The sequence below is a fragment of the Micrasema longulum genome, unplaced genomic scaffold (assembly GCF_059751315.1).
Source record: "Micrasema longulum isolate JH-2025_06_02 unplaced genomic scaffold, ASM5975131v1 h1tg000015l, whole genome shotgun sequence".
Classification (NCBI taxonomy): domain Eukaryota; kingdom Metazoa; phylum Arthropoda; class Insecta; order Trichoptera; family Brachycentridae; genus Micrasema; species Micrasema longulum.
In genome coordinates, this window is record NW_028277223.1 from 976,957 (window position 1) to 1,004,001 (window position 27,045).

The 27,045-nt window shown below is 32.0% G+C and overlaps 1 protein-coding gene across 2 annotated transcripts in view; it reads right to left on the reverse strand.

The window, feature by feature from the left end:
* Positions 1-2,239: 2,239 nt before the first annotated feature.
* Positions 2,240-27,045, reverse strand: part of dyl (transmembrane protein dusky-like) — a 100,317-nt gene continuing 75,511 nt past the window's right edge. For both annotated transcript variants that reach the window (XM_088242036.1, XM_088241980.1), the window contains one exon: positions 2,240-4,628. In XM_088242036.1, the coding sequence (XP_088098162.1) occupies positions 2,853-4,628 (1,776 nt within the window). In that variant the 3' untranslated portion in view covers positions 2,240-2,852. The remainder of the gene's footprint in view (positions 4,629-27,045) is intronic.

Below are 27,045 nucleotides of genomic sequence, written 5' to 3' on the forward strand. Positions count from 1 at the left end.
AGTGTTGACCCCTTCACTTAGTCTCAGATCCCTATACAATCTTGTATTGTGGTTGGTTTATTATAATGAATAATCACAAAGTTAGTGCTTCAAATATGAATTTTATGTTAATGGTTTCCCTTCATATGATTTATTTTTATAAGTAATTGATGAAAACAAAGAGGTATGAGACCAAAAAACTAAAACTATCTTATTGTGTATTTAATTATAAATTCTCAAAAGGTTTTTTCCAATTTTACACTAAACTTTTATTATAATTGTGTTTCATTACATTATAAATGAAACGTAGATTAATTCTGTATCAATACAAAAAGATAAAATAAGACTACCATTATTGAAAAGAGCTGAGTCGCAAAATTGTTTGATTTATAAGGGTTTAAAAATGTATGATGAGATGCCTGAATGTATGAAGAATGAAAAGTGTCTGAAAGAATTTAAAAATAAATGTATAAGTTACTGTAAGGAAATGTAAATATATATAGATGATGTAAATGTACATAATAGTTTATATTTGTTTTAATATAAGCTAACTTAAGAAATAAATAAATAAAAAAAAATAAAAAAAATCATTCAATTCAATTCAATTCGTTTATTTAAGAATAACACATTCATAACAAACTAAAATTAAAAACGAACATATTATAAAAAATGTAAAAAAATACATGGAAGAGACTCTTCAGAGACTCCTAAGAAGAGAAAAAACCCCTTCGGATACATGGAACAAATCAACATCCAGATCGAAGTCGTTCAGCATAGCTGTAGCCCTTCCAACAGGCATAACCATCGGCAGGTTGTCTTAGGTAATCAGGAACATCCAAACCATTCATAATCTCAAGATTATCGACCATACCGCACAACAATCGATAAAAATGTGTATTCAAATACTTATTCCTTCTAGTTTCTAAGCTGTTGTAGCCAAGCATACCCTGGAGAAACTCGGTCGGGTAGAGCCGAGGATAATACCCGCACCCTCTCATGTAGAGATATCTCAGAAAGTGCTTATGGATTTTCTCTATCGTAAAAGAGTACTTCAGTTCATTTGTGACTACGCTGATATTTATTTGAACACATTTCCTATATAGAAATATAAAAACTAGGCAACCGATTTTAATGTTTAATTTAATACGGGTAACTATTAAATAAACAAAATTTCGCTTCCAGAGCAGCTTCTCTGAACACTTTTGGCGCGGTATACCTTGTATTAAAGTACTAAATACGCGCTATAAAAGCGTTCAGAATGGCAGCCCAGGCATAGCGTGTGAAATAGATCCAGAAGAAGATCAGAACAGATCCAGATCCAGGTCAAGTGTTTTCGACTGGATGGCTACTCTATGATAAAAAATATCTAAAAGGAAGAAGTTGTGTAGTGATGTTTGTCTAAGAGGACCCAAACATCATTATACCTCTATAGGATGGAGGCTTTTCAATAATTTACCACAAAATCTACGGCAAGAAATTAATTACGGAAAATTTATGGATAAATTATAGATAAGCTTCCTACATAATAAACATTAACTGTATTTTGAAAATAAAAATGCACGTAATTCATTTTGTGTTTATATTTATTTTTTTTAAAGTGTTGCATTTTCGTTTTTTCAATTATTATTTTGTTTTGCATTTTTGTTTCTTTTTAAAATTATTTTGTAAACTTGGCAAACACAAGAGCCAGACTCTTTTTGTCCCATTTATTTTATTTTATGTATCTTTTTTTATGCCAATAAAGGTTTTTATTAAAAAAAAAAAACAAACCATTCCCGAGGTCCAGGGCTCGATTTCTGGCAGGGTAGACGTAAAATATGAGTCTCAATGGTAGTTTTACACTGCAGTATTTGACTGTTTCTGGACTAAAGCGAAAAATCGGTAGGTTCATACAGGGTGGCCAGAGAAGGGATGTCCAAAGGAAAAATGTAGGTGCACCATAACTCAAAAACCATGCAATATCGCGGAACATACATGGGGGTGATTCGAATACCCCTCAACACGAGGCACCTACATTTTTTCTTTGGACGTCACTTTTCCGGCCAACATGTATATCCAGTAAGATTTATTTATTATATTAAAATTTATTTCTATTTTTGTCAGAAGTCTTTAAAAAGGTATGACAATATTATAAAAGCGAAAGAAACTAAATTCGTATGTCAAAATAGAAGGCATTTCATCCTATCTACCTACCTTCGGGTAGAAACGACTTGGTGAAAGTAGTATCTCATAAGGGTGAATAAAAATAAATAGTCAACAGTTTACAAAATAAAATTGTATTTATTCAAACAAATCATTTCGGGTTAACACAAATAAAATACACACATTTAAGTACTTCATGGTATTTTTATATAAATATTGTGAATTTATACATATTTACAAATTTACCGTCGTTTTAGTAAATTTTTAAGGAAATATTGGAATCTGTATCAAATATTAATTTTTACCATATTTTTTATTAAGGAAGTCAATTGTCAACTCGTTTTTTCAAGTTCGTTGTTTTTTAGAAATAAATACTTAAAATATTTAAATATCTAATAAATAAATAAAGTTTGTTAGTTTTTTAACTTCGGCTGTGGCAAAAAAGCGAAATTGAATACAAAATCGCTTTAGAGTCACGGTAGAAGTCGCACGGTTAGGGTCATTGGGAAAAGGTAGGGGAACGGGATGAGTAGGGGAGGTTTAGCCTTTCTGTCGGAATTCTGAGGACCAGGGAAGGAGTTGGATATCCGACACGAATATTTCGTATTAATCATACACTCGACCATCTTTGGATCCTTAAAGTCTTCTTCACCTTTTCGCGAACTCTTACATTAATTATTTTTACATTGTTTACAGTCTCTAAACGAATTTTCGGACCACCGATGGCATATCTAGTTGGCTACTTTGACGAATTCAGCATTGTCGTACGATGCTCCTACGAAAGCGGCACTCGCGTTTTTCCGGTCAACAGCGCGCACGCGCACCAACAGGAATGCCGCAACAAGAGAGGCTACAACCAGCACCAATAGCAGCATCACCAAACCACCTACGAAACTAGGTAAAGACATACATATCGTCTCGGGATCAGCCTCTCTCGCTGACTGGACTATCACAGTCTCATTGGCGGCTGCATTGTTCAAGGCGAAGTTTACGTCTCCGGGAGCTACTACTTGTATAATTCTGCTGGTGTTGACATCCGTCATCTCTTGCGCTTCTCGTTTGTATATTCTTGAAACAACGAATTCGGCGATGTCCGGGTTCCTTCTTTTGCGAGCCCCCCGTAGTTGATCGGGCAAGTCATCGGCTGATCTTGGCCGTCCGCCTAGCGATGCCAAATTTATTTCCGAATCATCGACGATTCCGCTCTTCCTCTTGACAGTGTTGTAATGATACCTTCCGGACGGAGGTGGCGACAGAATGTTTACGTCATCTTCGTTCTTAGACTGTGGTTTAGGTGATGAGAGGTTAGGTGCATTGGACGTTGACGTTGAAACCTGGGCTTGAGGTGGTGGAACAGAATCTTCGCGGTTTTCTGAAAACGCTCCAGATGCATCGGCTGGATGGCGAGGGTCAGGGAATGCTGGAGGCACCCCATAATCGGAATGAGGTAGTGATGGCGGAGGGCCGTATTCCGAGTGCGGTGGTCCATACTCGCCTCCTCCTAAACTGTTGCCTCCTAGTAAAGGCACTCCATACTCCGAAGATAGTCCATGACCTTGACCGGCACACTTTGGCTCGGGGCAGTTGTATCTACATACCTGAATAACGCACTGGAAGTGAACATTCATAGAATCTGGGAACTTGAATGCTTGGAAGTACGCAAATGACACTACCGATGCGGAAGGACCAAAGTTCTTAATTTTTTGGAATCTACTCATAATTTTCGGTCTTACTACACATCCATACTGATCTACGAGCTGTATAGGAGCTCTCTTTCCATCATGAGCAACACAGTTACGCACCAACATGTCAAATTTGTTTTCATCATCCTTGATTGCCAGTACCATCGTCATGGTCTGTCCGATTTTCACTATGCCAGACACTTCTGAGGCCCATGGTCCTTTTCCAACCTGAATTTGCATCCAGCATTGCAAGTTGTCTCCGAGAAAGTTCGCAGTGACCGCGTGGAGCATGTCGACTTGAAATGGCCGGAAGGTGACCGCCTTTTCGTAGAAATCGTACCACGTGCACCTGAGCTTGCGAGCTTGGTCCCACACTTCCTGCACATACGGGTCGTATTGGATGATGATAGTATTCTCTACGTAGCTGCCGCTAGGGGCGGGACTGCCATAGGCCGCAGCATTGTGATTAGCAGAACTTGACATTCCGCAACTATTAAGGAAGATCTCAAACGTCGCACTGAGATGACCCGTTCCTGGTTTTAGGTGTACGCAGTGGGGATCACTGTAGAATCCCTTGGAAAAGATCATTCCGTAGAATGGTCGGTCGAATTCGATATTGACTCGCATGTGCGTTTTCTCACATTGCACTTGGAGGTGTTTAATCTGAGGGCTGTCGGGAGAGGCGAGCGGCCAAGCCTCGTCAGAGCGGGAGGTCTGCAGCGCCCCTCCGGGGGCTGCTGGGGGCCCCACAGGGAAGGCCCCCCCGGACCGGTGCTCGAGTGGGAGAGCGGACGAGTCCACCAGAGGAGCGTCACATCTTGCTTCCTGGAAACAGAATAAATATATTTTTAATTGTATGAAAAGTAAAATTTTGGGTTTGATAAATTTCTTTGATATTATTTGAGAAATTTATTTTTTAATAATAAATTACAGTATTATTAATATTTTAAGCATTAACTTTGTGGTCAAACATTTGACTAAATGTTATTAATAGATAAAAAAAAGTCGGTAAGTGATTATGTTTAAATATTTAATAACATTTAGTAATTCATTACAGTTTTATAATCTACAGATTATTTGCTTCAGGTCTCGACTAGCTAGGAATTTCCTGTATTTAGGCAGAACCGTTTTTTGTTACTTAAGTTTTTTCATTAAATGATGCTTAGACTATTCAAATCAATAATAATAAAATTAAAAAATTAACATAAATACAAATGTGGATCGGGGTGTGGTCCGAGGTTTGAACCCTAGTTCACTTCAACGTGGTTTCCATTTTCTAATAGTGAGTTATTTACAACTCGTTAAAATGGTAAAAAAAAAATATATTTTTGGATAAATTATTAATTATTTAATAATATTATTATTATTTTTATTTAATAGTATTTATTTTTTTAATTCAAAAAAAATAAACATTTTAAATCAATAATAATAATAATCGAACCAGAAATATAAATGACAGAATGTACCAATAACAATAAATACTTTTATTAATAAATATTTGAACACATAAAATATTCTTTAAATATATAGTATCAAGTACGTATGTTGCATTACAAGAATCAAGTATTTGTGATCATCGTTTTTACTTTAAAATAAAAACATACAAGTGAAGGTATTACTCGCAAAATTTAAAATCTTAAAAAAGTGTGATATGAATCAGAATGGAATTGCTTGCAACAATTATAACATTGTCAGTTCAAAATATGGTTTTATTTTTGAGAATCTTAATTTCAAATTATAGGGTTTGGTGCCAACCATGGCAACCTCTACTTTAGTATTACAAAGTTGGCAATCTTAGAAATTTAATTAATTCTTTCTATGTTGTTGCTTATCGGCCTCTTTGTGCAGTGATTGTGATTTGCTCAAAATAAAGAAAAAAATATTTTGCCCGGTTTGCGTACACAGAAAATCTCCAATTATGCGGATTAATGCGTGATAGACATTATCACATAAAAACAAACCTAAACATGTCCAGCAAAGTTATTGCTTTGACGCGAAAACGTGCCGACGGCCAGCGTCATTTTTTGTTTGTTATTATAACGTCTCCTTTATTTTTTATTTTCTGATAACTATCCAGATATTTGACAATCCGGGTGACTGGAATTCGGATTAACGGAGTTCTACTGTAGTACCCTCAAATACCAACGTGCCTAAATGTAAATGTTTTTTTTATTTATCATAATTTCTTTTTTGCATTTTACAATAGGTATACATTAGTAACAAATACAAAAAAACTACTACATAAACACAAAAAAATTCCCACAAAGGCATGGCCTGTATGTGGTTACACATTTTATTTTTAATTTAAATAAAGGCTACTGGAAGAATATATGTCTTGTTTTTTCAAACGGGGTAGTCGTAATTTTTGTAATCTTTAAATATACATTTTCACATGAGATTGGGAATGTAGAATTTGTATAACTATGCTAGATTTTAATACAAAAAAATATTTATCCTTGCTACGCGAAGAACACCGCAATAAATATGTATAAGAGAGAGCACGAAGATAGAACTCATAATAAAAATTCAGAGACGATGTTTAGTGGCCGGTGTTTGTAAGAAAGGAGATTCAATCGGTTACTGACAGTGATGGGGGATGCACGCACGCAAGTAAGATGACCTGCGTATTTATGGTTTTCAATTAATTTTGCTATAACTGGGCTAAATTATATGAGCTTTTTTGTAAATTTTGGAAAATAAATTATTTTCCAGTATATAGTGTCTGAACTTTAGAAAATTCCGTCTTTTGCTTGTGGTAACACAATGTTACATCACCGCGCGCAAATGAATTATTTACCTCAGTCTTTTAAGCGTTAAGAACTGCCTCTGGCTGGTTTGAATGATTATTCTACAAAATTAACTTTTTATACCACAGTTGATTTATTTATGTACCTAAGAATATTTTTTATGGTAATAATACTTAACTGGTCTTACGTAGTACCTTCCTACCTACTAACAATATTTTTACTGTGATTTAATTGAATTGATGTTGTTAATAATCTTTAAATAAGCGGGGCTACAATGGCTACGAGGGGCGGCAAAACCCTGTCACCGAGAAGATGCGTGTCACTTGATCTGCATCACCAAAGTGACCGAATCTTTTAAGTAGTTCAATTGAGAACGAATGTATCTTTTGCTCATTCGGCTCATTTAGGTCATCATATCTCCGCATCTTTCGCATCATCGTATCATTTGCGTCTCCATATCTTTCGTGTCTTTCATGTCTCTAGTTAGTTTCGTTCTTTCGTTCGCTCGAGCCAAATGCGTACGAGCTGTGAATGAAACAAATAATTCTAAACCTTTGGCTGGTTTGTCAGCATGATTTTCTTTATTGATTTGATAGTACTGTTCTTAGATATTATAAAATCACAAACCTGTAGAAAACAGATAAAATATTTTATTTACAAAATAAAACGTCATATTATAGATAGAAAGTTATGTTTCATGCTAGGTTTATTTATATTTTATATGCTTTTACAATTAATTTTTTTTTCCTGTATAAAATTATAAAAACTTTCAACTCCCTTAAGGGGTTTACATAAAAAGAAAAGAGTTTTTATATTTATAACGTGTGCAGTTATACAATATATTTTAAAATAAACTAAAGCAAATGAAAAAATATAATTACAAAAAAAAACAATAATCGGCCTCTACCACAAAATTGATAACAGACCTGATAATTTATTCCACAAATAGGTTGTTATTTTTGTACATTGTTTCATTTTTAATTATTTTTTAATCTTATATATTCCGATTGGCCTGTTATTCTGAAACATATATATTTTAATCACTCTTTATTTTAAGTTACTTTCGTATGTGTTTTTAATGTTAATTATTATGGTTTAACACAGGCACAGCCTAAAAAGCCATTATCAGGTTAGTGAATATTAATGTTTTGATGAATGAATGAATGAATTAGTAAATGAATAAATTAATTTAATTGTTTCTGTTAATATTTATTCTGAACAGAAAAATATATAATCTAATAAACTCGAGCGAACAAAATTACCTCTTGTTTACATTAGAGGGCATTAATGAAATATTAATACCCAATGTTTTTATCTCAACGTAAATAATCATTCATAAAATAGCATTTTTATCGCAACATTTCATAATTGGTGTCAATTGAATTTCAAGTTCCATTCAAGATGATCAGTGTTACGCTTCAGATGTCAGTCTAGGGACTATGAAATATTCTAGTGTTATAAAACGTTTAAAATATTTTTTTCCCGTCAACCATGTCGGGAATTAAACCCGACATCTCTTCCATGGTAGGCAAACGCATAGACTATTAGATATTTATACAAATTATGCTAAAAGAAACCATAAGACGATAGAGAGACATTTGGAAATTACCATGTACAACATTCAAAATGCGTGAGGACATAAGTACTAGAGATGCCACGAATTGTGATTTGGCTGAGTACCGAATATACGGCCACGCTTTCGTGGTGCGTGTGGTGGTGACGGGGCGGGCGTATTTATTTTATTTGCAAATTGAACATGTCGTCATTATTAAATCACGTTGTGTTATGAATAGTCCTTATTAGTAAAATTAATTAGTAATTAGTATTTATTTGTTCATTGTACATCATGGCACCATTTGATAAAAAATCGGCTATTTAGGAATATAACGAAATTTGTAGTGAAGATAAAACAGTGGCTGTGTGTTTGCTGTGTGCTGTGTGCTGTGTGCTGTGTGCTGTGTGCTGTGTGCTGTGTGCTGTGTAACTATATGATCTCGCGAGTTATTATTTATGAGGAAAGTCGCAATCGTTTGCTACCAATAAATACTGAACAAAAATATTTGTGATGTTTGAAGCATTTATTTTGTGGAACATTATTATTCAGTATATAAAAAAAAAACAATTTGTTTTTATGTACCACTTATATTTTTATAATTTGAAAACCAACACAAATAGTGATCACTGTGAAAATTGTATATGTTATGTTAGTTTGTAATTAACCCAGAAGAAGGTATAGTATTGCCGAAACTAGTTGGTTGTCAAATCATAATAATAAAAGTGGTTCATAAAAACAAAGTGATTGTATTTTAATATATTAAAAATATTTCATTCATCACAACTTACCACCGATAGATTATAAGTATTAATTTTATCTACAATAATATTTTTTTAATATACATTTTTGACTAAAACCTACGTTGCGTTTTTTTTTCATCATTTGGTATACAGTATTCGGCCGAATATGACGCAGTATTAAATATATATATATATGAAAAAAAGGGGAAATGAAAGAAGTAGAGTCAAATTTAAGTAAAATTGCGATATGTGAAATTGAAAGTTTTGAAAGCGTAACTCGTTTATTGACAAAAAAACATTGCTTTTTGTATGAGTGAAACCGATACGAAGGCTCACAGTCGTTAAAACGGTTTCAGGTATGTGGAGGAATGCACTTTCACTTGACTGACCCTTGTAGTATTATGGCATTACTTAAATAACAATAAGGGTTATAAGTATATGACTGAGTGACTGAGTGAGTGACTGAGCTTGTATTATACAAGATAACGCTATTATAATATATGATGTTTTTTTTTTTTCATAGAGTCTTTATTCAATAAAATATACACATTTATACAATTTTCATAAATGTATTTATAATGATAAAGAAAACAAAGTTCAATTATATTCATTAAATAATAGTTTGTCATCAGGTGCTTAATTAATAATCAAATTAAAAGAGTACTGACATAATATACGTATGAAATAATAGACATAAAAAATAGTTTAAAGAAATTTATTTTTTTTAAGTAAAAAAAATAGAGTTTAATAATACAATTAAAATTAAAGAATGGCAATTTACTGGAATAGATTTTTAATATAAGAAAAAAAATTAAACGCATTTACAAATAGTGTGTGCTCATAAATGTAATCAAAACAAGATAACTCACTTGTCATTTAACAAATCTATTAAAAAGTGTTATTTCGCCTTGTCATCTCGACTGCACAAGTTAAATAGACTCATTTTTATCAGTGTTCTGTGTACAATTATTATCTTCGATTGTCGCAGTAAGTTACTGATTTAAATCTATCAAATAAAATTTCACACGAAAACATCAACACTAAATTCTACTGCCATTATTATTATTGTTGCAATTTGAGTTCCACACGCAGTACCCGCCGTCCCGAAGGCTCGGAGACAAACCAACATAACTTTAATGAAGCACTTAATGATATGAAAAAAGTCCTCTTAGGAGAAATGAATAAAATTTATGAAGAAGTTAAAGATATCAAAAGCAGTATAGAATTTTGTCGTTCAAAAATTGAAGATCTCTCTAATAAAATCTCAACCTTGGACAAAAAATGTAAGAGCATTGAAAATGTCAAAGAAAGAGTAAATTTACTTGAAAAAACTGTAGTGAACATTCAAAGTAAACTTAATAGAAGTGAACAGCAAAACTTATGTAATAACTTTTTTTAAATATTTTTAAAGAAATTATAGGCATACCTGAAAAGAAAAGCGAACAGGTACCACACGTAATCAAATCCCTTGGAGATTTACTAGGAGTCCAACTTGCACAATCAGATGTTAATGTCGTTACCAGAGTGCGAGTTAAAGAACTCCCAAAAAACCGTCCGCATTTTACGAGACCGATCATTGTTAAATTTGCATCAACTAAAGTCAGGGATCAAATGTTGGCAGCTGCGAAGAAAAATAAAGACTTAACTACCGATGGTCTTAACCTTCCGGGGAATAATATTTTTTTTATAAATGAACACTTAACAACAGCAACCTGATCCCTTTTTAGCCGAGCCCGCACAATGTGTAAGGAAAGGAACTTCAAGTTTGTTTGGATAAAATATGGCCAAATATTTGTCCGAAAGAGTGAAGCCAGCTCGGTACTTCAAGTGACTTCTGAATTTGTGCTGCAAGATATTTTTTTATAATATTTTTTTTATATATTATTCTTTACTTTGTTTTGTAACTGCTTTTTCCATACTTTAATTATTAACTATCTTTCATGCAATTTCTGCCTAGGTTGGTTTTCTATAGATAAAAATTCAGGGCCAAAGCTCAAATAAGTATATATTATCAGAATGTAACTGGTTTGCGTTCAAAGACGAATGACTTTTATCTTAATGTGACTAATAACGACTATGATGCTATATTTATAACAGAAACGTGGCTACTCCCTAATATTCATAATTCTGAACTATTTGACGACCGTTATCAGGTTTACAGGCATGATAGAGAAGGTGACAAACGTGGTGGTGGTGTAATGATTGGATTGAAAAAAGAATACAAAGATTTTCATCAACTTGTATGGGAATCATCAGTTGAAGACATATGGGTAACATTAACTATTAATAATAATTTAAAAATTAACTTATGCTGTGTCTCTATTCCACCATTTATCTCATTCTCTAATCTTTCTCGACAAATTATGTGATATTAGAACTGAACATCCCAATGATGAATGTATTATAATAGGTGATTTTATTCTGCCCCAAGCCTCTTGCCATAAGAGTATCGATGGGACCATGTATATGGCAAATAGTAATCAAACTGTTACTACAGCTAAATTTTCAGATGTGTTATCGTTTACTAGTCTATCACAGTATTGCAGTTTTAATAACAACAAATATCTCGATCTAGTCGTAAGTTCTCATAATTTGGAAGTCTCAAAGATTAGCCAGCCTCTCATCCCTGACTGTCGGCACCATATCGCTATATGTATTAAACTTGAATTATCCATTTTTACACCGATGCCTAATCACTCCCGTACTATAACATTATTTAAAAAGGCAAATTATAATACAATTAATAACTCCCTTCAGAATGTCAACTGGGATAGCGATTTTTTTAATCTTTCTTGTAACACTGCTGTGGATAGATTCTATTACATCTTAAGGGAAATTATATCTGTAAATATTCCCACGAAAGAATACAAAGCAAATAACTCGTATCCTGTATTAATTCCAGTCCAGCATTAATTAAACTCACTAAAGAAAAATACAAAATTTTCAAAAAATGGAAGAAATTCAATAACCCCCTTGATAAGATTGAGTTTAATATTCTGCGCGCAAGACAAAAACAAATGGCCAAAGATTGCCTAAACAGTTTTGTAAATGACTCTGAGATTAAAATTAGTAAAGATCCAAAGCAATTCTGGAATTTTGTTAAGAGTAAAAACAAAAATCATGGTTTGCCGCAATTCATGATTCTTGATGATATTACAGCGGACAATCCCAGTGATATTTGTGAGTTATTTTCAAAGCATTTTGTTACTTCTTTCAATCATTGCACCCCCAACACACAATTACCTTATACAAACAAACAATCTGATGATCATGTCAACATATCTTCTATTTCAATTTCAAAAAGGATGATTATTGGTCATATTAAAAGTTTGTCAAATAGTACAAGCGGGGGTAGTGATAACATATCTTCATATTTCATTAAAATGTGTTGTTATGAAATCGCCAAACCATTATTTCCACTATTTCAATTATCATTAAGTGAAGGCATATTTCCTGATATGTGGAAAAGCGCCCTTATAACACCTATATATAAATCTGGTTCCAAAAATGATATAAAAAATTATCGTCCAATCTCAAAATTAACAATTATCAGCAAACTTTTTGAAAAAATAGTCCACAGTCAACTTTATAATGCTGTCAAAAACATTATCTTCGAGAACCAACATGGTTTTGTAAAATTTAGATCCGTCACTTCTAATCTTGTTGTATTTTTGGAATCTGTTTTAAAAGCAATGGACGAAACAACTCAGGTAGACGTAGTGTATACTGATTATTCAAAGGCTTTTGACACTGTTACGCATAGTATATTACTCAATAATTTATGGAATTTGGGTATCCACGGTAATCTACACAGGTGGCTGACGTCTTACCTTAATAATAGACTACAATCAGTAGTCGTAAACGGGTTTAGTTCCGATGTTGTAAATGTACCCTCAGGCGTTCCACAAGGATCGCATTTGGGGCCATTACTATTTATAATTTTTATCAATGACATTAGTAAGTGCTTTAAATTTGCAAATATTTTACTTTTTGCTGATGACATGAAAATGTATTTAAAAATAAAATCTAATTTAGACTGTGTCAAACTCCAAGAAGATCTCGATAGATTAAATTTATATTCTAAACAAAACTTACTAAAATTGAATATTAAAAAATGCTCTGTGCTCACATTTTCAAGGAACAACTTTAAAATCATCCATAATTATTGCCTTGACTATCAAATACTTACTAAAGTTAATGAGATGCGGGATCTCGGGGTTCTACTTGACAGTAAGTTAAGGTTTGAGGCACATGTCAACTCAATTGTGAAAAAATCATACCAAATGTTAGGTTTCCTCTTCCGTATAGGGAGAGAATTCAATCATGCGCGCACTCTTAGAACTCTTTACTTTACATTTGTTCGAAGTCAATTAGAATTCGCATCTTCGAATTGAATCTATACAATGAAAATTTTTATCGTATTGCAATTTTAGACGGTTGACTCAGAATACAGGTCCAGATGAACTATTTTTTTATTTTTTTTTTATTTATTTACAATTTTAAAAAACCCGTTAGGGTTACATTAGAAATTTAATATTGTCTAGTCATTTTATGTCTCGTCTAGTCTAGTTATAAACTTACCTAAACTCCAAACTCTCCAAACTCGAAGGAACATGGGTGATGCCATTTTTATGTATAAAACTTTGAATAACATGATAGATTGCCCTAAGATTCTGTCATTTATTAATTTTAGAGTCCCAGTAACGCAGACCAGAAACCAATCTCTTTTTAAAATTTCTAAATGCTCAACTAAATCTTTTCAAAATTCATTTGTAAATAGAACTTGCCATATGTGTAATCAGAAATTAAATTGTATTGATATTAATAAAATATCTTTAACTTCCTTCAAAAGTGAAATTTCCAAAAATAATTCAAGTGATGCTGTTGCGCCTTGAATCCGCAGCCTATATTATGCAGGTTATGTGCAGTTCTGTATGTAGGCACATAATAAATGAACACTGTATGGTCAACTATAGTTGTATTATTTATTATAATGTGCAACTGTGTGACCAATATTCATTTACATTTCTAGTAATATTATAAGTTTTGTATGATTAGTTATTTTATGTTATGAATAATTTTGTGACAACATTTACAATAACAATATTATGTGGAAGCCTCTAATTGGACTTTATGATATGTATTTATGGAATAATTGATTCTTATAAATGTATAAATGTCTGTTGGCTTTCTTATGAAATAAAATAAAATCAAAATAAAAAATTAAATAAAATAAGATAAAAAATAAAACAAAGTAAATCGAAAATTTCAATTCATATCTACAGAAAAATAAAAATAGCAAGAAAATTAAAAGTACCTATTAAAATTGTGGTATAAAAAATGTAAATAAAATAAAAAAGAAATATAACAAAGGTTAACCTAAAAAAATAACAAAAATGTATTCAATGAGAGATATTTTTTATTATTTTAATAATAAAACTCGTATGTATTATTTTTATTTTACACGACTAACGGCATTGGTACACAAAACGGTATTTAAAAAAAAAAAACAAATTATATTAAATATGATAAGTTATATAAAACCAAGTCGTAGGGAGTCAGAGAGAAAGACGCATGGAGATTCTTACTGGATGTTGAAAATAAATTATAAAAATAAAGCTTTGGGTTGTGGTCCTGTGTCCTGTGGCTAGTGTCTCGGACTCACGGACCAAAGGTCCGTGGTTCGAATCCCATTCTACCCCAACTCGATTCCCATTTTCTAATAGTGTTACACATTCAAAATGTTACTAAAATTCACAAGTCCACCGGACTCCAGTGCTTAAAATATAAAGTATGGGAAAATCTAACATCAAAACATAATTACAAATACTCTGAAACATTCAGGGAAGACATTGTCTTATTGGGTCAAATTAGTATATTAGTGTTTTATGGAATATTATGACATCTTTCTTCGTATCGGCAACAAAAAAATCCTATCAAAACAGTACACTTTGCCCGAAACAGGAATGCTGTTCTGTGATTGGTCTGCTTTGTCCAATCACGTTTAACCTAATTCCCGCCAAAGATCACATATGAAAACGTAGGTGTTGTCTGCTCACATAAAAGGATATCTCCACGTATAAACGTACGAAAGAAAGAGCCAGCTATATCTTCCCAGTACATCCCGACTTTAGACTATTTCAATCCTAGCTACCGGAGAGCATGGTCAAGAAGATTTATGGTCTTCAAACAATGTCCCGGACACCGATCCATAAAACGAGCAAGACACGTTCTTCTAAAATACCTTCGAATAGCTGTACTAATTTCTTCTGCGATAATATTCATTTGGAATGGAAATCAATTTTTAATCCTCTGTGACCTGCCCAATTTACCTATTGCTGTATTTTGGCATCAACAACTCACTTACACAAACTATCTGCTGTATTTACAGGATCATGTCTCAATGATGCAAATGCCGTAAACAATATTTTTCCCTTTTGTTTTTCAATTCCTTTTATAGTGCAACATTCTGGAGATTAAAACACGTGTGCAGACTTAGGTTCAGAATTCTGTGTCCTTTTCATATTGATTTATGGCTATACCGAAACCGAAGTAGGTGCGGTGCACCTAGCCGAAGCTTCGATGTCCAGAACGATATTCTAAAAGCAAAATAAAACATGCTTCTTTTGGGATTTACTAAACAAACCCAAAAACTTGCACTTTCTTTAGTATTTACGAGCAATAAACAAAATGTCTGTTTACAACCTAATTATTGTGAATCTAAAATTGCACAAACGTATTTGTAGATTTCTAATCACAATACCTATTAAATATGAATGAAAATATGAAATGAAAATATGATAACATCAATTTCCTAATTCAGTTAGAAAACTATACGTATTACAATTTCAGTACCTACGCGTATACGTAGTGTATATAAATGCTACCGTATCTATCAGGGGCAAATGCTCCTTATAATCGATTACATGCAGCGTACCATATTTTTTTGACATCGTAAGTAATGTTTTATTACACTTACACTTCACCAAAAAAATATATTACTTTTCTTGGGTAAGTAAATTTATATATTCCTTTATTCCATGCAGCGACCAGTTGCGCCTCTATTGGCCAAAATTATTACTACTGGATTACACGAGATTACTCACTTTAAAACCACTAATTCAAATACGCCTTTAACCTAAAACTTTAGAATCTCGTTCGAAAAATTACACTTGCGATTACAGTAAAATCTTGCAGCTTTCATTAATGCAATTTAGTCTTTCAATACTTTTTCATAAGGGCTAGTATTCTTTAAAATACATCAATTTGACTTATGACAGTCTAAGGGAGGTGACAATATACGCACTCGTTATGTGTGAAAAAGAGATAACGAATATATTTTGTATGTTTTAACACGAAAGTTACAATAATAAGTAAGTAGTTGACAGTAATTGATCATACTTATGTTTCGGTGATTTGAAAGTAAATTTGCTTTAAAATAAATTAATATATTGATATTTTAATCGAAAAGAATTGATATTTTAATCCATAATATAGTATAAATCCTTTAGTGGGTTTTAAAAAAACAAAGATTCGCTAATTGTTTTTTGATTGTAATTCGTTTTTGTGCAAACGATGACAGTTGAATATTGTAGGTTATTCTTCAGTATCCATTTAAACCTTTATAATTTAGTTAGAGTTATGATAAAAACGTTACTAGTGTATAGTGTTAAGAATAAATATATATAAAGAATTATAATATGCATAACTTATGTCGTTTTGTGAATAATAATGTGATATAAATGTCGATGAAACAATGATTCTCAAAACGTAATTTATGTTTTGTTTGGTGAACTATCGTACTCGGTAAGGAATACTTTAAAATTATTTAATTATTATCATTTATTAAGAAATAGTGTTTTATTTCAAGACAAGTTATAATAGTTTGACTTAACCAAAGATGAACTGGTGCGCTAATGAATTAATCAGTTCATTAATTATGTTTTCGACATTTTGCCCAAAACGCGAAATAGCTGCGCGGTTGGGTCATTGCTTTTTGATGATGAAGGCGGGGGTTCGAGTCCACAGGTGTTCCATTTTTTTTTTGCAAGTATGTTTTTTTAAATTGTATTTTTTTAAATCAAATGTTTGTGCTACATTAGAAAATATTTTTACTGAAACTATTAGCCGCTGGAGCCATTTGTAAGGAATTATTTATTAAATATAAAATAGACTTGTTTTTTATATGCCATACTACCGCTGTGGACATTTTATCAGAATTTTCATAGCTTACCAATTTAAAAACTCACCGCTCGCCACTGGTATCTATTCGCCTACAGCGACATTCTTTAAATTAGGAGAATTTAGCAAAAAACTCTTTTTTCGCTTTCGAAGCATAACATTTCTTTTATAAGAATTTTAACATTATTATACCGGAATAATAATTTTATTTCATCGCGCATTCCATACTTATATTATATTATATTCCTCTTTATTAATTAAGGCGTTCGATCGCGTTGATCATTTAATTCTCTCGGAATGAATAGAGATCTTCTATGTTGGCTTGGTTCTTACATCAGTAAAATGAGTCAGGCAGTCGTCGTTGGCGGGCACTCTTCTCACGTTTCCTTGCTTCCATCTGGCGTCCCTCAAGGTAGCCATCTAGGACCTCTTTAAGTCAATGTCTATGTCCATGATATAGGCGATTGTTTTAATAACTCTAAACGCATTATGTACGCAGACGACATAAAGGTATACTTAAATATTAAAAATACCAATGACTATCATAAAATGCGGGAGGACCTCACAAGACTGTCAGTGTATTGTTAAAATACTAAACTATCACTTAACCATTAATTGCCTAAATATTACATTCAAAAGAAAGACCAGTGCTATCAGTTTCAATAACAAATTATACGAATATTAAATCTGTCGACATGGTACGTGATTAAGGTATCCTCCTAGACGAAAAATTAATTTTTAAAAGTCACATCGATGGTATCACTGAAAAATCTTTTAAAACACTAGGTTTTATATTACGCACAGGCAAACTATTTCAAAATACCAATATAAAAATATAAATTATTCTTATGTTCGGAGTTTACTTGAATTTTCTACCCCGGTCTCCTTTTTCTAAAATTAATTCCTGCAAAATCGAAAGAATTAAAAAATGTTTATAAAAAACTTGAACCATGGACTACATCTCAATTTCACAGATTATCGCCAAGCATGCATTTTTCATGATATTCAAACTCTCGCTGATAGACGAACCACGGCTGATAAAGTGTTACCAACATAATATCTGATAAAATAGATTCCCCTGAATTGGCTACTCACGTTCATCTTAATGTACCACAGAGACAAACGCGTTATACACAACTTCTCCACATACCTAAATGCAGAAGAAAAAAGAGCTACGATTTACCGTATTATGGATACTTATAAAAAGATATTTAACGACATAGATATATTTACAAAAAATATTAAATTTATCAAAACTAATAAGCTAATAAAACTAATAAATAGTAATAAATTATATTTGTCCGCATTCTCCTCTCCGTTCCTCTCTATCCCTGAATAAATATAAGCTTTATAGTGAGAAAATCTTCCAACACAATTATGTTTATTTATTAATTTATACATACATTTCATTTTTTACAAAATGGCACAAAAAACACCATGACAAATTCTGCTTGTACTAGGAGTAAGCTCAGTATATGAAAGGTTGGCAAGCCAGAAATATTAGTATCGCAACATTTTGCGATTGATTCCTATATATGCAAATGCCTGTTCTAAGAAACCGATTTGTTCCGGCAAATATGGTTATCGAATATGTTTCCCATAAATAAAAATAATATTGAAGAAATAGAAAAACAGCTATAGCCCAAAAGAAAAAGGAAAGTGTACAGTTTACGTCAATACATAAATAAAATTCAATATATATATATTTATATATATATATGTATATATATATTTGTTTATATAAATATATATATATATATTTATGTGTAAATATATATATTTATGTATATATGTATATGCACATACAAAAAATACGATAAATCTATAAATGTATCCCCGTACAGCGGGCCAACTGTTTGTGAGACTTGATTGTTAACAGTCGAATAATTTCTATCAATTAATATTTATTTATTTATTTTTATTTATAAAATTTATTGCAAAAAAATAATTAACTTACTTAATAACAGGGAATCTATATAAAACCAATTAACGTAAAATGAAAACGGAGTGTTCTCTGTTTATGATAGTCTCTATCTAACATGGCACAGCCTGTTCTAAGATGAAGATTTTCTATCTTTAGAGCCTAAGTAGTCCTAATAGAACAATAACATAAAAAAGAAAAACTAAAACTACTTAATTATAAATGCTTAGCTAGTCAAAAGTAAGAAAATTAAAATCTTTATTATACAAATATAAAGTATATATATATGCCAAGAATACATGTTACTTAAACATAAATAATATAGTATAATGTATAATATATAATAAAACAAATATGAAGCAGTCAAAGACCATGTGCTGGCATCAGAGTGCTTGCCACTGGTAATGCAGCATCAGAAACAGCAGCTAGGCAAAGAATGTGTGCGGTTCGAAGCTCAGCATAAGGACCAGTCGCTGGATATGGAATATTGGCTGCCGGAAATGCAGCATAGGATCCAGCCACTGGAGGATGAATTTGGGTTACCAGGAGTGCAGCATAATAGCCAGCTGCTTAACATGGGACAAGCGCCGGCAGTAACGCAGCATCACGCCCAGCAGTTAGAAAACGTTCATTTGCAGATGGGTATCATGTGACCCATAAATACCTTAGGGGATCATTGTGTAATATGGAGCCCTTTGAGCAGTGCCTTCAAAGAAGAAGAAGAAAAATAAACTATGGAGGAAGTGACTGCAGCCACCTCCAGAATTAAGTGCCAATCAGCCTGTCCTGGAGTCCAACATGGAAGCGGACCAGCTCGACGTTCCACAATGGCCTTTAGTAAAAGGCAGACTTCGGCGATGCAATCCGAAGACTTTGACGAAGAGGCGTCGAAAATCTTTGATTTTTATTCAACGCAAGCTTCGCTTGATGTACGTCTGCCGACAAAATCCACGTTTTGCTGCCTTGTTTTCCCCACCCATAACTGAAATGATTTACTTGTTTTTTCACTAAAGGTTATAAGATAAAATTTTCTGTGTGTCTGTCTGATTTTCTAAAATAAGGTATCCTATTTGAATACCGTGCGTCCGAAGACGGCAGATAAAAGAGTTTATGGACTATCCTATTGACCGTCCTAACTCCCATAAAATCACTGCTTGGGTACCTAGAACTCAAGGAGAAAGTACGGAAATATGTTTGTATAAAGAAAAGTGTCGTATATCTTTATATATACTCGTATAATTCTTCAGTACGTATGATGTCACTGAATTCCTCCTAAATGGCTTAACTGATTTACGTGCGGTTTTTAGAGAAACGTATATCTTTGCGCTGCGCGTGTTTGTAGATATTAAAATCTTCAATGTAATGTGTAAAAAATAAGTTAGAAGCATAAATATTTTATTCGTCGATCTACCAGGGTAAAAAATGGGAGGAAATTGTTTTTTTGTGTAAAAAAAATCGTTTTTGAATGTTCACAAACAGCATTCGTTTTTTGTGGATCTTAATTAGATTCCTTCCTTAAATTCAATAATACTAAAAAAAATATTAACTGACATTCAATACATTTAACAAAATTGTATTCCTACATAAGTGTACCCCTGTTGGTGAGAAGAGCGGAGTTTGACATTGGCAAATAGAATTTCATGTTTGAAAAATATTTATTTTTTGTTTTGGAGTTCAACTATAAACATGTACCTAGGTACCTACTTGAATTCAATATTTGAATATTAATAGTTTATCAAACGTATAGAAAAAATATGTATACGGCTGGTGATAATGCACATTTTTTCTTTTTTGCTTAGGGAATCAGCAAATCACTTAATGACGAAACGAAAAGATTGAAATGTCAAATTCAACGTTAAATATAGATTTTCGAAAATTGGGCAGGACAACGTCTGTCAGGTCCGCTAGTTTTGTATAATTTTTTTTTTTTAATGTGAGTGCATTTATTTAAATTAACTCAAATAAATCAAATTAAATTAAATGAAAACAAAACATTATTATTTATATGCCAAAGCGCATTTTTTATTTTTTGTTTATTCATTTAGGTACAGTCCGTTTGAATGCTCGAAGTCCATGTTAATGCGTTAGTGCTAATCGGTGAACCAAGTAAACATACAAATTTTGAAAGATATGTTTTAAAAACATTAGAAAATGTACATGCATATTTATTAGATTAAGGAGTATTTTAAAAATCAATCATTTAAAAATAGCTTATTACTCAATTGTACAATATTTGTTACAATATGGTATTATAGGTTGGGGTGGTGCATATGCCAATATATTAAACCCTCTTAAAATAGTACAAAGATTAATTTTCAAATTAGTTTTAAAGAAACCCTCAACATTCAATACGTAAAGTCTATATAAAATATTTAAGGTTCATACAGTAGACACTCTTTATAAAATAAGAATTTGAGATGAATAAGTCACTCAGATACCAACATAATATTAAAATTCCTAAATTCCACACAAGTCATGGTCAAAATAGCTTTGTCTTCAAAGGTGTAAAAAATTAGATTAATCTTCGCAATGAACTTAAAACTATTAAAAATAATATATCAATAAATCAATTTAAAGTTAACCTTAAGATTTTTTTTGAACACGTGTAAAAACAACATCAAATTTTAATTAGTATGAATGTTATTTTGTTTTATGTTTTTTCTTTATATATCCTGTGTTTTTTTTTTTTTCTCATGTACTCGTATTTAAAAATATATAAACTCCTATATTTAAACAACTAAAACAGTGTAAGTCACTCTCCAAGCACAAGAGTTAGTCTCTTTTTTGGAGAGTTACAGTGATAACATTTACCAGATGTGTAAAAGTAGATTTGTTTAGAATTTTACAAAAATATATGCTTTTTATGAAATTTATGAATAAAAAATAAAATTAAAAAAAGTTTTTTATTTTTTTTTTCCAAATTAATTTATTTTAAAAATATATTCTCAAATTAATTTTTATCTTTTCTAAAAATTGCCTTAAATTTCGCTGCCTACTCGGAGCTATCTTAGCAATAGCTAGCGGTACAAAAAAAAATAATTATAATTAGTTAACTTAAACTGGGTAGAATAAGGAAAATGAACTGACGATGTATTTGACTGAACACCAATTAACTAAAAGGTATCAAAATCAGTTCACGGGTATTTTTGCCTTTCAGCCATATCTTAAATATGTAATTTATCATTGTCAGCGCGTATGCCTACCATCCAAGAGGTCTCGAGTTCGATTCCCGGCATGGTTGATATGAAAAATTGATTTAAGAAGGTGTTTGAACTCTAGAATATTTCATAGTCCCTGGACTGTTACCTGAAGCGTAAGACCGATCATTTTACCTTCATGTAATAAAAAATATCAACATACGCTGCAATTGGTGTACCAACGCAGTGCCCTATGCACCATTAGATGTGGAAAGGAAAATGATGATGATGATATTGTTAACTGTACATTTCCATCAAATAAACAAATAGTTCAGTGAGGGGTACAATGAAAGCTTGTAAGTTTAAACTGTAAAATTGCTTGTATTTGAATAGGGATTAATTTTAAAAATTTTAAATACTCGGTACTCTCCCACTTATTTATTGGACCGATCAGCGCTTAGCGGTAAATATCAGACAGTGTTGACACAACTTAATATCGTCTTACGTATTAATGAATAAAAAAAGAGAAAACAATTTGAAAAAGATACATTTATGTTTGTGCAAAAAGGGACAAGTTATAGGATAAATTTAAGTTATTTTATAATAACAATGGAATTCCATCAAAAATAATTGTCAATAAATAAAACACAATCCAAACGTGTGCGTTCTGTTTTTGTTTTTGCATTTTGTTTGTAAAAAATATTTAAAGAATACAATAAAACAGAAACACACTCGTCTTGAAGGGGCGGGCTCGTCCGCTGTTAATTTTATTTTTAAGGTATAAAAGCAATTTCGCTAATTTTAATTTAAATTACCTGAAAACCACGAAGAAAAAAAATATTTTGTTCCAATACGATGGTTTTAAATAATTGGACCCCACCGCAAGAATGTATGAAATACTCGAGCGAGTGGGTTATGTGTGTATAAATTCGTCTCTTTCACCCTGGCGAGTGCCACGCGGGAGTGAAGGTGAAACAAATATGAGACTGTCTTTACTTTCCTTATTATCGCCTCCGCCGGTCACGGTTGGCGTACGATGACCTACATGGGAGCATCCGGATATCATTTCACTTTCTACGGCCGTATCCTGGTCAGCATGTCGCTGGAGGTGAGGCAGCTGTAGCCGGGTGGACTCGTGTTGCCTCTCGTAATATATTACGTACGCACAACGTAGGTACGACTCGTGGGAATGTTTACATTGGCGTGTCCGAATAGAAAGTTTTCTTCCCGGAATTAATTAGGTAGGTATTGTATATTTTTTCAGTTATATCTAAAATTTATAACATACCTACTTCCATTGAAATAATGAATTTAAAAATATATTTCTGGCGAGAGAGACGTGAATGCTAAGGATCTTGCTTTTGGAATGTGATTTTCTATATTGAGTGTTTTGTATTTGATTTCATTTTTTTATTTGAACGATGTTTAAATTTAGTGTTCCTCTGTGGGTGGATTTCAGTGTATTGAAACAACTGATTATTTATTAGTTTTATGTAGATAGATACCTTCAGACTTTTAATGAAATTAAGGTTATTAGAAAACAATTTCAAAAAGTAACACCATTTACAGATTGCACATTTACATTTATTATTGATACAGAAGGAGATGGGAAAAAAATACATATCGCTGCTTAAACTCAAAAGGACGATAAATAAAAGACTCCGATATTTTTATTTTATTGCAAAAATTAGATTTAAATCAGTTATATTTTTCAATAACGAAAAGACTCCCGTGGATTTTGCATTGTAAATTACCCAATTTGCACAACTGGAATTTTTGAAAAGTAAAAAAATTTACCGTTCATTACAGCTAAAAAAAATGTTTTTGCAATGTGCGAATCTGAAAATAGACCACATTATCTTTAAAGCGGATCCAAGTAAGTGGATGGGGCTTTTAATGTTGATCCCTAAGAAATAAATGTAGCGTGCATACAAATATTTGGACATACACAAAATATTGCTACTTATTTAAATAAGATAAAAGTCACTTCAAAATTCTAAAAATTATGCGTTTTTATTGTAAAACCTTACGAGTTTATTAAAATAAGTGTCAAATAAAATACAAAATGAAATTAAAGGCATAATTTGAATGAGTATTTTTTAAAAGATATTTAGCGATTTTTGGTTAAACATATAACTTATATGGTCAGTTCTTCAATATAGAGAGACTATAAAAACAACTATTGAGACTTTAACTTATTAACTGTAAAGAAATTACAAAAATATAAATATGAAAGATCTTAGAATTCAAGAGAACTTAGAGTCACGAGCCATAATAGTGGAAACTCAAATTAATGGCCGAAACTGGCCAAAACCGAAACTTCGGTCGGTCACTACCGAATTGGGTTTTGGTCCCGTGGCTAGTGTTTCGGACTGACGGATCAGAGTTCCGTGGTTCGAACCCCACTGCACCGAAACTTGATTCCCATTTTCTAAAATTTACAACTCGTTAAAAATGGCCCCAAAAATCTCAGCGGAGAAGCAACTCGTTTTACTTTCCACAGCTACATTAATGACTCAAAAAAACCCTTCCAAACAAGTTTGCTTTTAATTTTCTATCTTGTACATAATTTCGATGTACAAATATATATTTTTTTATAGCAGATACTATTAGATAATATGAATTTCGGAAAGATCACAAGCCTTAGTATCAAAGTGGGACAATAGCCATTTTCATAATTTTTCATAGCAGATAATATAGTAGATAATATGAATTTTGGAAAGAAATAATACTATGAGGACCTTAGTTTTGAAAATGGGACAATAGTCAATCTCATAATTTTTCAGTAGAGATGATTTTCTGTTTCAAATTTACAAGAAATCAATATCAAATATATTTTTATATCTTTATCAAATACATGGGTAAAGATTCATTTTGTGCACATCAAATATCTAAAATAAACATAATTTAAACTGAAAAAACACAATTTGAAAATGTCTTTTTCCGTCTTTGAAATCAAAACATGCTATTGTCCGTTTTAGAAACCCATGGAACTGCAATTGTCCGTTTTTAAAGGATGTTTACTACGGTCAAGATTTATAAAATAGTAGTTAAAGGGGGTTTATATTCCGTGTATGCAAATACATTTTACTACATATTAGTTTTTACTAGTAACGCTCTCTTTTAACTCTAAATACGACAAAGACAGTCACTTAGGCGGTTGATTTTGAAATTACGACAAAAGATGATGAAATTACGACTGCCATGACACTTAAGAGCTTATACTCGTAATGTAAAGAATGTACAATTTTGATGCAAATATGGTAAGTAAATGTCCGTTTTTTATATTAGGTACATATTTATTACCTAATTTTCTACTCTAAATGACCGTATTTGATATGTATAATACTCTAGAATTGATTGATTGCGTCTTTCCTCTATATCGCGCACCGGAATTTAAGCCGGATGAATCATACCCACGTGATAAAGGTTTCAGCTCTTTTACTTCACAAAAGTCAACAGATGGAAGAGTTGAGGAAATGTGGATGTTCAAACATGGGCAAAATTGTGAATGTTACACAGTGTTTAAATTGGCCACCTAAACCAGCCAATGACATGTCATAAGCCCTGTAAATACCTAGACTTCCATATTCCCTTCTCAAAAATGTTTTCCCTCTCTGTTAAAATAAATTTAAATATTTAATATGTCTTTTAATTTTCTGTGGTTTTTCTAGCATTATTTTGAATGAAACATGAAGGTATTTTATTACAGTTTTGAACTGCATATAAAAATGTCTGCCTTAAAACCTAGTTAGACAGACTACACGCAGTATAGAGAAATCTTTTAAGAATCGTAATTTTAACGAACCACGATAAGGAAGTTCCGTCTCTTTTTCAATTTTTTTATATTAGTTAATTAACTTTCAGTTTTAATAAAAAAAAAAAAGTTTCGATATTTTTGTTTACCATGTTATCAGCGCTACGATTTTTAAAAGTTTTCTAATTTTTAAATTACTCAGCGCGTTACGTCATCTTTGGTGAGTTTTGCGGATTAGTGAATTGATTTACCGTAAACCAGAAATCTATCACAACACTCTATCCATTGATTAAATATGTTGATGCCATGACTTGGCTAGGCAACGCCTCAAAATACTTTTCAATTTTTATGCTTAGTTTGTAGGTGAAATAATTCGGTTATAATCTCACCCTCATCAATCAAGAATTGGAGGAATATAGATTTTCAAAAATAGGCAGAATACTGAATGTTACACAGTGTCACAGCGGCCACTTAAACCAGCAAATGACAGCATAATGGTAAATCCCTGTTATTCCCTTCCATAAGGAGTTCTTCATATCTGTTGTAATATATTTATAATTGTAAAGCGATCACTCAAACTAGGCAATGACAATTTTCAACAGACCTGTAATTGCCAAAACGTCAATATTCTTGCTCAAAATCTTTCTGTAAATATTTCCATTTTTTTGTGTTTTTCTATCTTATTTTTCTTTAAATGTATTTGTCAATAATATAGACCAGACAAAAAAAACAGTCAAGGCGTTTAAGTACAAAATAAAATTAAATAAATAAAAATTACATTTTAATTGCGCACTTCTTTTTGGTTCGAAAATTTCATGAAAAACACTTTTATAGATGAACATTTAAGTCTATTTATTAATTAGGCTCTTCTCTCTAAGTAGATAACTTCGTTGTAAAGTGTTCTTATTCTCTCTCGAGTACCAATTGCATAGTTCTCACGAAACCGTTTGCAAAATGGGGACTTGGAAAAAAACAGGTCTTTTAAACTTAAGAGCTTTAAATACAGCTCAAATGATTTGGAAACCGTCTCGAGAGGGAAAGTATTAAAAAAAGATAAAATGGGACCATTATGGCAACAATGAAGCGGACTTTTCATTTCGTTTTCACTTGGTCCGTGACAAATTTGTAGACCCACTGAACTCTCATATCGAATCGTAACAAAAGAACGACGTTCCATTCGGTAAAAGAAAAAAATATTCTACGA